A 14,558-nucleotide genomic window follows, 5' to 3' on the forward strand; every position below is an offset into this window, starting at 1 on the left:
AACAGCTGAGTGCACTTTCCAAGCTGGCACCTCACATGATGCAACCGCAGACGAGCAGTTTCATCATCCTGAATTTTAAAAACCGCGGCTGCAAAACTAAAGAGAGTAAAGAGAAGATCGTGTCGGCGACCCAACTTAACTAGTCGCAACTCCTTTACAGAATTAGGAATTGGCGGTTTATATGAAGGTTTAGAAAGTTCGCAATGTTTTTTTTTTAGTTATTATATTAAGTGCTTACGTGTACATAATAATCTGATTCGGGCATCATTAAGTGTTAGCTGTCTTTATTCCGGAGTTTTATGGAGGGTTACTTTGTGATTTACTTTTGCCTTTATCGTCAGGCGCTAATGATCTATTTTAATGTGAAGAAATTAAAATAGATGGTCAGTGTAGGTCATCAGCGGTTGGACCAGTGGTATATTCTACAGTTACAAAAGACACAACAGAGGGAAAGCCTACTCGAGTATAATTACATCACAAGACAGAATCATTTTCAAATCGTGCTGGCCGACACAATCACCAAAGGGTGTTGGAATAGTCCAGCGATATGGTCTACAGCTGTCAAGGAAGAAGTTCACCTGAAGAAGGCTCCATGGCCGAAACGTTGTTTTCTTTCTTCTTTTTTTCAGCATGGAATAAACCTATTACTTGTTCCTTCAAGAAAGAAGTTGGGTCGGTCACTTTTGTCCAGTAATGATTCTGTTTGCCTTACAGAGATGCGGGTTCCCTTCCACAGCTGGTGTTGGTCTAAATCTGATCACATCTCGTGTTGTACTCCATCCACAATAAAGTCTTGGATATTAGTCTGAATATGCATCGTTACCAGGTTTATGGGTCTCTCTGTGAATTGGGCCCAGGTCTGCTGGCGGTGGGCTCCCTCTTGGTGTTGATCAGCCTCGTGTGCTGCTTTCTGCGCAGTTTAAAAACACAAGAGTGTCATTTGTAAGGGGAGCTGCCAGAGCGTCCTTGAACCGTCCGCATGGGACAATGTTTTATCCCACTGCGCTGACAGGAAGCCAGGTAATCGTCTGTAATGAAGTGCGCGACCTTGTGAAAAATATACTGCCTTGTTTTTTTTTTATGTGTTTTTCCGTCGTTATGCGAGCCGCGCGCGGTATTGCTGCAGCACCAGGCTGGTGTAATGAATGATGTCTCGGGACTAAGGGAGCCCGTTTCTCCAGCTCCTCCCCCCCCTCCGTGTGTCCCAGCGTCCTTACCTGTGCTGCGCATGTGACACCGTGGGCACTGGGGGGGGCCTGATCAGAGGGGCTTGCAGCAACCCCCCCCCCTCCAGCCGAAGTTTGTGGAGGTTGAGAATGAAGGAGGGGTGAAACCAGGCACCTCAGAAGCCTTGAGGGTCTGGTGATCATGCTGGGCAAGTGTCCGTGTCTTCGCCCCACTCCAGGTTGTTCCAGAGCTGGGAGGACGTGGAGTCTGGTGCGCACTCCAGGCTTCCTGTCCCGTGATCCGGTTCTGGTTCGGGGCTGCGTGCTGGCTTGCCCAAACCGGGTACGGATAAAATCCGGGCCTTAGCTGGGGAATCGGGGCTGAAAAACAGCGAGGAGGCAGTCCACACCTGAGCACAGGCCAGTCCTACAGAAACCTCACTGTGTGTGTTTTTTTTTTCCTGGTTTGGCTTTGAAGAGTAGCGTACCTGTTTCCAAGTGCTGTTCCAATGCACCTGTTTCCTGCTGCATTGCCTTATTCCAGGATAAACGCCATAGTGGGGATGGGCTGTAAAAGGAGCTGGGAGACTGATCATTCATTAAATGCAGGACTGAGCAGCAGCCAGCACTGCCTGACTGTCATGACTTGGGCATGTAGCCTTTGTAACCTTTAGAGGCCTTCATTATCTTGAAAAATGTGCATGGTGGGTTGACTGCAGAGCAGGGGTGCGCATTCCCAGTCCCAGAAGGCCTGAGGTTTTTCTGGTCTTCATTCCATCTGAGCCCTTCATTACCTAATGGGAACCCCTTATTTGTTTAATTGGACAAGTTGAAGCCTTGCCCTGTTGTGGAGAAGCTGAAGATTTGTAGAGACCCTGTAAAACCTGCTGGGCACCAGCCCCTGGGGAGTGGAGTCGGGCGCCCCCTGCTGGAGGGGGGAAGTTACAGTTCCAGCTGTGGCTGGGCTGCTTACTTGACAAAAGGGCCTTCGGGGGTGCTTCAGTCAGGAAACGAGACCGTCCCAGAGCAGAGCTACCGGAAGAGCGCTGTAACTGACGTAGCCGAAACTTTAAAAGGCGGAGATTGAGGAGAGCTGCTCTCTGGTACACAGGTCACCTTGAAATCAAGGGAGCTTGTGGGGTCCTGCTGGAAGAGGTGGGCAGCCTCCCTCCCCCAAAATGTGCACATGTTCCCAAATGTTGATTTGTACCCGGGATGGGCAGAGTCTGTCTTCGATGGCTGAAAGTTAGCGATTGATTTAAGGCCTAAGCTGAAATCCCAACAGACCCATTGAGCAATTGGTAATTGTTTGGAGATGGGCTGAAATCCCCTATGTAAACCACAACAAAATAACCTCCTGGATATAGAAAATTACAAACTTGTTGTTTTTTTTTTTTTAAAGAAGGCTCAGCTCTCCAAATTAACCATTGTGTACTCGCCTGTCAACAAAAAAATAAGTTGCACAGTTCCATAGGGTGAATCACAAACCCCCCCCCCACACTTTTAGCTACCTGTAAATGTGATTCGTTTATAGATCCATTAGCTAAAGGATTTGTTTCGATTCTTAACTCTACCGCCACCCTCTTCAAAAAAGCCGGGGGAGCAGTTGAGTGAGCAGTCATTGAGGAGAGCAGAGCAGCTCGCCTGGTCTAAACAAGGCCCGGAGTGCAGGTCTGCTGTGTCACGCCCTGTCCCTTGTCCCTGCGCCCTGTTCCTCTGATTCAGCACGCTGTGCCATCTGCATGTCTCCACACAACTGACTTCAAAATCTGCTGGATTTTTCTTCGCTGCCGTCTAGCTGATTCACATACAGTAGGAGTTTTCTTATGGAGCTTTAAAAAAGGCTGTGCTTTGGCCCAAGTGATAAGCTAGCGAGACTTGCTCTGCCCCCTCCCCCCCCCCCCCCCCACAGTGAGACAAGACGAGAGGAAAGATGGATCTGGGAGTTGGAGTAGGAGAAGGGGGTTCATTGGGGTGGTCACACTGCACACACCCTTGCTTTAGGCTCTGACCTTCAAAGTTCCCTTTTTTATAGTTCATTTTTTCCAGAAATAACTTTCCTTTTGAAAAAAGACATTCATGTTAATTAAGTTCACGTTGAATGATTTTTCCTTTCAGCTGTACTGAGTTGATTGATTTTTAAAGGCTTCGATGCCATGTGCTCTAGTAGAAAGTAGAAGAGAGACTCCTAATGTCTAGTTTTTCCATTTTTTTTAGCATTTGTTGTTTGGAGTGAAACTAAAGTGACAATCCTAATAGGGAACAGGAAGTATATCATTTCTAGCTATAACCCGAACCTCAAGGACTGTGTAATGGGCTCGAGTTTTGGGAAATCTAATTATAATAAGTGCAGATGAAAGGCGTTGTGATTCACATGATCAGGAATTTCACTGAACGCAAAAACACAAGACACTTTACAAACGAGAGGAGACTGACCCATATGCAGTAGCTTGTCTGGCTGCTAGTAACTGATCTAAGAATCTCGGTCGAGCTGTTCTTTTAAAAGGTGCCAGGGGTTCGACTGCATAGAGGAGTAGCTTGTTCCTCCTCTTCTCAGTATTATTAAACACACTTCTCTGGAGTTTCTGCTGGTGTATTCTGGTTCATGTTTCACTTTTCTGGAATTTCGAACTTGCTTATGAAGACGTCCACTGGGTTGTGTCTGATTCCCCTTGTAGTCCTCTGTGTGCGAGATCAAAAAGATTCAGATCCTGACAGTGGAGGACATTCCTAAAGTGTCCAGGAATGCATCTGATTCTTCATCAGCCTGGATAACATGTTTTGGGCCACATCCAGCAGATGTATTCTTCCAAATGGACGTGTCCCTTCATGGTTTCAAACTGCACTTTTGACTGTGTAGTTGATACAATAGCTTTACTGCATACCAGAACTCTTTGTTATTGTATTATTAGTGAGAGGTCACGTTAAGATGGGACTGTCTTTTGGCATTCCTACTTCGGGATAGTGCCGTAAGTTTCCTCAGTTTTCAAACAGCACTTGACTTCAACATCCTTATCTTAAATCTCTCCTTTTTTCATCAAAGCAGAATCGCTGTTGTGGATCCGCATCACACATTAGTGCAAAAATGGCAGCAAACTGAAACACATTGACATAAATACATATTCATTATGTAAAAAAAAAATAGTGACCCAGATCATGCTGTATCAAATATTCCATTAAAATTTTAAAGACCAAGTCCACTTAGATTTTGCAACTTTATAATCTTTTTTTGTAACACATTTCGTACCCAGGGGGAGAAATTCTGTGCCAGTGCAGTGTATTTTATTATTTTTTTAAAAACCAGTTTAAGATAAAATATTCAGGTCGCAGATCACAGTGTCTTGGATAAATAGAGGGACAGTGGAACGTCCCAAAATCGTCACAATGCGTAACTTGCAGAAAATACCTTTTTCTGTGCATCGTATTTCTTCAAGATGAAACTGTGCATCAGTTTTATTTGTTACTTTGTCTTTGCATGGAAAAAACACTTGCAGAAAATGACATCTTGGTGATTTTTTTTTAAAAAGGTGATGACTCTGTGCACGTGCAGTTGGGTCTCAATCCAAGGTTCAGAAACTGATGGCGTGGCACGCTATGCCGATGGTGTGCAGAAGTCAGCCATTGGAGGTCACGTTGGCCGGGAGGACTCGGAAGATTAGTTGTGCGTTTTCCTTTTTGATCCACTAGGCTTTTTAATAAAAAAAACAAGAAGATGGATTGCTGAATGATGGTCAGGCGTTTCTCATCAGAAGCAGCCTGTCGGGTGGACTTTATTACTGGACATGCTGTGGGTTTGCATACTATATATGTGACATTCTCTGCTGCCTGTGGATTTTCCTCCTTGCTGTAGTATTGTTTCACTTTGCAATCAAAAGGACTATTTGTAACCAAGGGGCTCCTATTACTTTGTGACAGGTGAGCGGAATCGCCTGTCAGTCTGACTGATGAGCTTGGCAGTTGTCAATTCTCCTAGGTGTTTTTTTATATATATATTTGCTTTTTATTGTTGTTGCTGGCAAAAAGGCTGATTATTGTTGGCAGGAGTCCGAGTGACAGGCCTCATTTGTAAAAACCCACTCCCGTTTGGAGTTAAAAAACAACGCAGGAAAGAATCTTGGCATGGACCTGTTGGTTTTCATTTTATTGTTAGTTTTTCAGATTTTTTTAAACTGGGATTCACACTTTGTTTAACCCTTTGTGGGTCACTAGATTTAGGTTAGCTAGTGGTGGGCATTGAGAGAGTATTCATAAACCGCTTTTGGCAAACTCTCTTGTTTTGTGTCTCTGATCTGTGCCAGCAGGGCTGTCGCGCCAGCGGGAGGACAGAAGCCCTGCCCGCTGTGATCTGCAGTCACACTGGTGCCTGGCCAACAGTAGGGGTCGCCATGCTCTGACCAGTCATTCACCCTGTAAACCAGGGCTTTCCAATCCTGCTCCCTGCTGTCCCAGTCTTTCCCAGTTTCTCCCAGACTCCTCCCTGGATGGGACACCAGTCCATCACGGAAATTACGCCCCAGCAATGCAGGTCCTCACTGACGCAACTGGGGTAAAGGCTGCGTCACCTTCTAGAAATGGCCATAGCATACCTCTAACTTTTAACCGTTAACTTCTGGTAGTGTAAGCAAATAAGACGACGGTTTTAATTAAAGCTTTTGGTTCTGGTGGGTAGGAAGTTAACGGGTCGGTGATGTCTTCAGAAATCGGACCATGTAAGCCTTTGTAGCTGAGCAGCAGTATTTCAGATTTTCTTCTGAAATCCGTGGGGAGCCTGTGGAGGTACATGCAGCTTTCGTCTAGTTAAATGTGAGTGTTCGCCGCCATCACTGCCCTTTCAAAAATACGCAAAGAAGTGCGAACCTGCGGCTTTTCTCAGTGTGGTGAGCATGTTAGTGCTCCTCGGACTAACTCTGAGGTTCGACAGTGTTACAGGCACCTGCATTGCCGCAGTGGGAGTTTAGGCCGACGAATGGAGCGCGGCCGCTCTGTGTCCCCACGGAAGGCGCAGACAGCAAAGGACAGTTCCCGTCAGAAGTTAATGACCCATGTGATTTAGCTTTACAAAATGTGGCCAGCCTGTCTCCCTGCGCTTCTTTGATCTGTCGGGCTGGCTTGCGAGATTTCAGGCCTTGTTAAGTCCGGACAGCTTTCAGAATAAGGTGTCACCTGCTGGTGCTGCTGTGGATTAATCTGTTAACCTTTCCAATCTTTCACCTTTAGACCTCTGGCCCAGATTTGCCTTGGAGCACAAGAGGAGAGATTGACTGAGCTCTTGAGAAAACTAAATAGGTCTACCTGCCTGAGGCACCATTTCACACCTACACAAAGTCCAGAACTGGCTATGAAAGAGCAGAACCAGTGTCAGTCTGTCTGGACATTTCAGCTGTTGGCGTTTTTTTAAACGTCTAGGTGTTGTGCATACTCGTCATTATTTAAAATATCATTGTCCTCAGACACAGTTTCACAGTCAACCCTGACTGCTTCTGTTTTTTTTTTCCCCACTTATTACTTTTGGAGTTAAGAGATCACTGCAGATCAAGGTCACTTAAGCTGTCCTCTCTTGAACAGAAAATTAAAACGTGGTGGGTTTTGAGCTCGGCAGAACTGAGAGATAGTGCAGGCCTGTGCTTTAAGCGCAATGCACTGTACTGTCGCAGAACAGGGAAAACAGAAATCCCATGTAGGGATTTCTAATCGCTCCTAATTATGTTTTTAATTGGTTTTTAATAACACAATTAAATGAAGTTATACATCACAAGTGCGTATACAATCATGAGCACAGACTTCTAGGGAAACGGGAGCTCAAAGAGGAATTTTGCTGTAAGTTTCCGGGAAATATCGGCAAGACTCCCATTGGACAGACATGGGTGTTGTCTGTCTCAGGTCGGCTGTATTTCGTTATGTTGGTGAAACAGAAACCCAGTACGTTTCATTTAAATTTGACACATCTGTGAACATTTCATAAAAGCGTAGAAAATGATCTTGAAATATACATCTTTCCTCTGGATTATGAAAGAGTCGGCTTGTCTGTGGCATGGAGTCAACTGCCCTGCAATGGGAGTCATCTGTTCGGAGGCCCTAGAAAAGACTTTGTACCCGTGGGTCTCCTTGAAGTGCCAGCCCTCCTGAGTCCCATGTTCAGGACCCAGAAGATCAGGGGCAGACCCTCTTCTGTTATTCCAGCATTAATCTGCGCGTATGAGGCTTGGATATGAGTGGGGGCGAAACTGGCGAGTGGATTTTCCTGCTGCGTCCTTTTAACCTCCCATCTTAACGTATCCCGGGCTATCCCACCCTCCCATCGCCAGCATTCCCTCCTGATCCTCGCCGCGCTCCCACGGCTGTTGGAAAGATGGGCTGAAAGGAGAAGAGGTGGTGGGGGGGAGCTCACAAGTTCCCCGGACTTTGTGTTTTCTCCTAATAAAATTGTAAATAACGCTGGGGTGCCTTGATTTGATAAGTGAAAATGCTGAATGTGGACAATGAAGTGCACTAAAGCTCCCTGGAATACTGCTGATAGAAGCATAATTAGCCGGCAGTGCTGCGCGTATTGATATCTTGAAGACTGCCGCGGCTGTTCTAATTATATTATATTAAAGGATTCAAGAGGCTAAAGATTAAATCTGTAATTTATAGGGCTTTGCTGTAGTGTTGCCAGCTGCCTTGCTTAACCTAGGGCTGTGCAGAGGGGGACTTTGCTCTCCGCTGTTGGATTAGCCTTTGGCTTGCACGGAAAACCATTGTTTTTGTTCCTTTATGTAGGGTATCGCGGCAGGTTTATTTCGCCTGTGCGTTCACCATTTGCTTGCCGAGAAAGCCAGTTTAAAAGACGTTTTTCCTTTAGTTGCCTGTGATATGTTATTGTTGAGGAGGGGGTGGGGGGGTTGTTGTGTGTTTTTCCCATTCGCGCAGTCCTGCTTGTCTGGATTACAGCAGCGGGCTCTGTCCCTGAAAAGAAAAATGGCTTTGATTCACGTAACAGGTGCTGTATGCTGTGGCTATGTTGCCAAGCAATGAAATTATCCCTTCTTTTTAAAAGAACGTGCAGGAGTGGTCGATCCTCCCTCCTCCCCAGTTTCATTCTTAAATTGTATTCATCTTGTTAGTTGTCCATTGGCTCCGTTAATATTTGCTGTTCCCTGCTCCTCTGGGAGGCTGGTTCCCAGCTGGAGACCTGGGTGTGATATGAAAAGTATTCTGGGATACCTTTAAGGTTATGTTCACCTCCGTTTACCAAAGCTAGGCCTGCCGATCACACCCCACCACACACCTGGACAGGTGAGGCTCACTGAGCTGAGGCGTCCCACCACCTGGACAGGTGAGGCTCACTGAGCTGAGAAGGCGCACAGGCGTCCCACCACCTGGACAGGTGAGGCTCGCTGAGCTGAGAGGGCGCACAGGCGTCCCACCACCTGGACAGGTGAGGCTCACTGAGCTGAGAGGGCGCACAGGCATCCCACCACCTGGACATGTGAGGCTCACTGAGCTGAGGGCACACAGGCTTCCCAGCATCTGGACAGGTGAGGCTCACTGAGCTGAGAGGGCGCACAGGTGTCCCACCACCTGGACAGGTGAGGATCACTGAGCTGAGAGGGTGCAGGCGTGCCACCACCGGGACAGGTGAGGCTCACTGAGCTGAGAGGGTGCACAGGCGTCCCACCACCCGGACAGGTGAGGCTCACTGAGCTGAGAGGGCGCACAGGCTTCCCAGCATCTGGACAGGTGAGGCTCACTGATCTGAGAGGGCACACAGGCGTCCCACCACCTGGACAGGTAAGGCTCACTGAGCTGAGAGGGTGCACAGGTGTCCCACTGTCTGGACAGGTGAGAGGGTAGCAGTGAGACCTATCAGTCACACCTTGATTAATAGGAAGCGAACACAACTTTAAAATAATTTAATTGGGTTGCAAAATGGATTGAACCCACATCCAAGGTCCTCTCCTTTTGTTAGTAAGTCAGGATTGTCTAGGGCAGCTGCTAATGTTGCCTGTCGTCCCATGAGTGGAGATCCCTATCTCCATTTCTAGTTAAGTGTGCAAGCCAGTGTTTTATAGTCTTATGCATTGTAGAGCCATCTACCTCTTTAAGAGGTTTGAGCCAGTGTGGTTTCTTAATTAAAATCTAAGCAAAAGTTGCCATTAATCTCAGTCAAGTTGAGAAATGCTGTAGCGCGCTTGTGTACGCTGTGCTAGATTTTGCCATTACAGAGCAGCCTTCCGTCTCCAACATGGTTAACAGTGGATGTTCTCTTCTGGCTTCATAATAAAACACAGTAAATGCTTCTTGGAAAGAAATCTGAAGGAGAAAAAAAATAATATTACAGGTGCCCAGCAGCTTTCCTGTTGTTTTTTTCCTTTTTTCCCCCACTAATCTACAGTGACATTTTCAAGCAGATCACAGCGAGGTTTTAGAGTTCAAGAAAAAAAATCAAAAGGTGGTTTTCTGTCCTCCGTTTCTTCAAGCCTGCAAATCTTGTGAAAATGTCAGCTTTAACGGTTTCATTAGGCATCCTTCAAATGCCAGAATGGGTCGTTTCCTTTCAAATTTTATTTCTTTTTCATATTTTCATATTGGTGTGGCATATTGGGGGCTCCACTATAGTAGGGGCTTCATTTCGGGGGGCTTGGTATCGCAGGGGCTGCAGGCAGACATGGACTTGGATGGAGTGGACCTCCCAAATTATGGCATTGCCCCCCCCCCCCCCCCCCCAACACACACACACACACACACACACACACGACAACAGCCCATTTACTGTAAAACTTACTTTCAAAGTTTGAGATGACGCCAAACAGCCCAAACAAGTGAGCGTGACTGAGTGGAACGGTTTGAAATTGGAGGAGGTGTCATCAGCATGTCTCCTCTTGATGAACCGCGGCGCGCACAATCGTTGGAGCAGCGGGGCACAGAGGCATCCGAACGCGGCTCTGAAGGGGTGGGTGCTTGGGTGTGTGTTGTGTAATCCGGCCTGCCTGGTGAGCCTCACTCTCCCCCCCCCCACCCCCACCCCGTGTGTGTTTTCCAGCCCTTGGTGCGCCGCGTGCCCTGTGCCGCCGTGGCCGGCACCCGTGGTCAGCATGCCCAGCCCGTGGCCCAGCGGAGCGAGGGGGCGCAGTGGACCGGACGGGAGAGCCTGGCCGCCGACGACCCCGAGATGTGGGACCTGGTGCAGAAGGAGAAGGACCGGCAGCTGCGCGGCCTGGAGCTCATCGCCTCGGAGGTAACAAGTCGCTTTCCCGGGTACCCGTCGGGCAGATGGGTACGGTACTGGCGTGGCATGGCGCCACCTGCTGGAAACCTAGGTGCAGTGCTGCATGAGGGAATGCATGGATGAGCCACCAATTTCAAGCCCTTTTTCGGTTAATTTCTTCCGTCAAACAGTCTGAGTTTAGCATCCAGATTCAATAGTGGAGGAATGGTGATGATTCCAGCTTGCCGTAGCAGTTCAAAACAATACCAGCATAAAAATACTTGCCACGTGCTCCAGTATTTTATTTCGCCATTGCCAATATGTTTGCTTCAAATATGGCACAATTGTGTGATTCCCTGCCGAAGAAGACCTAACACCTCTGTGCTATTCCTTTGGCAATGGGGTGCATCAGTAAAGGGCATTGGCCGCTGTGCTTGATTGAGTGAATTTCCCCATTTTATTGTGGTCGTGGAGTTGACGTATTGTGATGGGCAGCATACGACAGAAGTCGTTTCCTGTGTTGTTGCCCCCGAGATGCAGGCCCCGCTAATTGCCTCGTTTCCCTGAGATCTTGCGGCGTGAGATTAGCATATTCCTGAAGGGCAGAAGCTTGCAGGAGCTGCTGGCTTGTCTCGTCGCGCTAGTTGCGTCTTGGGGAGAGTGGGGGGCCGTTCACACAGCGGGTGGGCGGGTGAAGGGGCAGGGCTGCCCGCTGGTTCCCTGACAGCCTCCAGACTGGTGTCCTGCTGACCAACCCTGCCAGCCCCATCCCCAGCTTTCCTGCAAGGAGTGTGCACTCCGTCTTTCATACAGACGCAGCCATGCAGTCCCCAGGTAAAGGGCCTCATAAGGAGAACTTTAAAGTGAAAGCAAATGCGGTGTGAGCACAGCTCTGCAATGTATACACCACGTTGCAGAGAGTGTGAGAAACCCAGACCAGGCCAGGAATAATGAAATTCCACATGTCAGATCAAATCACACCCGACACCATCATGTAATGATGTCAGATCGCACGGGTTTGCGCTGGGCCCTGTCTTTTATCTTCAATCTAGTTGATTTGCCTGCTCAGATCTTCTTTTAAATCCCGCTTATCTTTTCATACAGATCATTTTAATGTGCTCATCCGCAATCCTTAGCAGAGCCTGGAAGCCACGTTCTCGAAAATCTGCGCGCCCGCGTTCTTCAAACCGCTTTAATGTTCTTTTCCAAAAGCAGAAAATCGCATGTTGAAGATTTGCCACGTCGCCAAAATGCTTAAGAGCACAGCACCTCTGAAGTGTCTCTATCTGGTTTTCCATCTCTGGGGGTGTATTAATAAAGTGCTGTTGCATTTTTGTTATCGGGGCTTTTGTGCTGTTACAGGTTCTCCACTGTTAAAAACTGAACAATTCGTGTTTCTTGAAATAAGTTCTAGTGGGGGAAAAAAATATTTTTTATTAAATATTTTTATTTTATTTTTTTAGTTCTTGAAGTTCAAAGAAATCCTTCCATTCGTTCTTTTTTAAAACTTTTTATTTAAATATGAAGGGATTTACAGGTCAATCATATGTGAAATAAAGTAATTTACTGCTTCCATCTTTCATTTTACAATTACATTAAGTTTTTTATGTAATTAATTATTTGCATTGTCCCAGCATTGATAGGTTACATACTGTAGGGAAGCACAGTCAGCAAAAACATAACAAACAACAAAAAAGATTGTTTTATCCTCTTTCACAAAACAAAAGCAGGTCTCGGTGGGGCAGTGAATCCAATCCAGATCCATCAATTTTCTAACTGCTTTATCCCATATAGGGTCATGGGAGAGCTGGAGCCTATCCTGGAAAATAATGGACGCAAGGCAGGGTATACTCTGAACAGGAATGCCAGTCCAACACAGGGCACATAGACACAAACTTGAACACACACTTACCAGGGCCAGTTTTTCCAGAAGCCAATTATCCACCCAGCGTGTCTCTGGACTGTGGGAGGAAACCGGGGCAGCTGGAGGAAACCCACATGCAAACTCCACATAGACAGTACCCCAGGAATTGAACACAGGACCACAGCATGGCGAGGCAACTTTGCTAGCCCCTGTGCTGCCCTGTTCAAAGAAATCACACAATCAAATAGAATTTGCCAATAGCCCAAGTAAAATATCTTTGGCATTTGTCTGAACTGTGGAGTTTCAGTGTATTTTCATGTGGCTATTCATGCTTAAATGAAATAACTTTTTCATCCAGAATCGGAGCCTGCTTCCGAGCTGTGATTACCATTCCCGTTTGCAGGTTTAAAAGCAGCTCTCTTGATCCAGCCAACTCCTGTAACACACTGAGGGAGCAGCCGGGAGTGATCTGTATTCACGTAGCCAGCCTGGACACCATGGCTGCCTGTTCACAGTCCATCTTGTCCTTGCACAGTGTCGTTGCCCGAGGAGTAGATGCCTCACCGGTCACTGTATTGTGTGCAGGGCCGTCCATTCCCCCCCCTCCCGCCCCCTTTGGCCGGGCTGGGGGCAATCTCGCAGACGCCTGGCCAGGACCCTCTCCATCAAGTGCTGCTGATGGGCCTGGCAGTATAATGAATGGGTTAGCGCTGACCCTGACCCTGAGACGGGGTGACTTGAATGTATTACAACTAAGAGCGGTGATCGTTTAAAAAAAAAAGGAAGTTATCTTTGTTTAGTTTTTTTCTGCTCTTACTTTACCCCACCACCAGTTCTCCCATCCTTGAGCCAATGATGAACGATTCTTAAACCTCCTTCTTTTTTTTCCCCTTCCCTTTGTCAGAACTTCTGCAGCAGGGCTGCCCTGGAGGCCATGGGCTCTTGTCTCAACAATAAGTATTCAGAGGGATATCCGGGGAAGAGGTGAGCCCGCCTAGCGTGCATGCTGCTCGCAGCAGGGCCCCCTGGGATATACGTGGTGGCGTCACCACTGTAACAGGTCTGCGGTGCTGCTCCTGGAAGGCTGATGTGTCTGTGGCGTATGTAGGCTTCTTCAAAGCACCAGTACCTGAGAAACGTTTCTTAAATTGGTTCAAGTAGGTAGCTGCATCAGCTTGCATAGGCTGCAAAGAAACAAGTAAAGGTTTATTCCATGCTGAAAAGAAACACAACGTTTTGGCTCCATCCGAAGGAGGCTCCACAGATGAAACTTTGTGTTTCTTTTCTTCTCTTTTTTTTTAGCGCAGAATAAACCTTTACTTGTTTCATAAATTGGCCAGGTTAAGCTAGTAGTGTAGATGAAAAGCCGTGCTGGGTGAACGTGCATTAACACTCAGATCAAAAACCCCTACAGGCCTGGCATGACTGACTGCCTGCTCCGCGGTGCCTCCTTCACCCTGGACCGCTGACTTGCACTGTGCAGCACGTCCCCAGGCCTGCACACCAGTATGCCCTCGCACCTGTTTCGGCCCTGTGCTGCCAGGCCTGCCACTCGGGGGACCGAGGTGCCAGGGCACTTTGAGAACCGCCTCTGTGCAAATCGTTATTTTTGGCTGCTGATCTTGTCCTTCTCCCTTCGCTGCGTCTCAGAGTCATAGATCAGCCTGCAACACACAGCTAGCCCGGGAGTGAGAGACTGTGTTGCAGTGTGGGTGATCATTGGCATATAAATGAAACGACGCAGAAAGACCTGGTGGTCCTGCCAGCCATCTGTTGTTGATAAACTTTTAAAAACCAAGCCTGTCTAGGCCTTCGCCTCTCTCCCATGCTGTGCCTCTCTGTCACAGTACACAGCCCTCCTCTTCCCAGTAGAAAAATAGAAAACATTGTCAACACAGACTCCCTTGCAGATTAATACCACACACGCAGGTCTGGCCTGCTCGTCTGTGTGGCAGAGACAGGGGTCTGATCGTTTGATTACAATTTTTTTTTTGCTTGCATGTCACCAGGGTTAAGCCAAGAACAAATAAATAAAATAAAAGGGAATTAAGAATATTATCAAATTTTGCTAAATCCTCTTGTTTGACAGACCCCATTAAAGAGAGGATTGGATTTATAAAGCAGGCGACTTGAACTGCTTTAATTCCTCTTAAATGCTCATTTTGGGAGAATCCTTTTTTCAATAAATTCAGCCCCGGCACAATGGCGTGCCTGCAGGTGGAGGAGAAGGAAAGCCTCCGACTGCAGAAATGTAATAACATGCAAATCGGCTTAGAGCTTCAGTCTTGCTTCAGGAGTGGCAGCAATGCCAGGATTTAACTGACACACTGAAAGCCCTCTG

At 47.3% G+C, this 14,558-nt stretch overlaps 1 protein-coding gene across 1 annotated transcript in view; it reads left to right on the top strand.

Annotated features, from left to right (window-relative positions):
• The window catches only part of shmt2 (serine hydroxymethyltransferase 2 (mitochondrial)), a 31,365-nt gene that overhangs the window by 1,039 nt on the left and 15,768 nt on the right, over positions 1-14,558 (top strand). Inside the window, exons 2-3 of the mRNA XM_088914237.1 lie at positions 10,189-10,383; positions 13,122-13,201. Of these exons, the coding sequence (XP_088770363.1) occupies positions 10,189-10,383; positions 13,122-13,201 (275 nt within the window). The remainder of the gene's footprint in view (positions 1-10,188; positions 10,384-13,121; positions 13,202-14,558) is intronic.

This window comes from Atractosteus spatula, chromosome 1 (assembly GCF_055471065.1).
Source record: "Atractosteus spatula isolate fAtrSpa1 chromosome 1, fAtrSpa1.hap1, whole genome shotgun sequence".
Lineage (NCBI taxonomy): Eukaryota > Metazoa > Chordata > Actinopteri > Semionotiformes > Lepisosteidae > Atractosteus > Atractosteus spatula.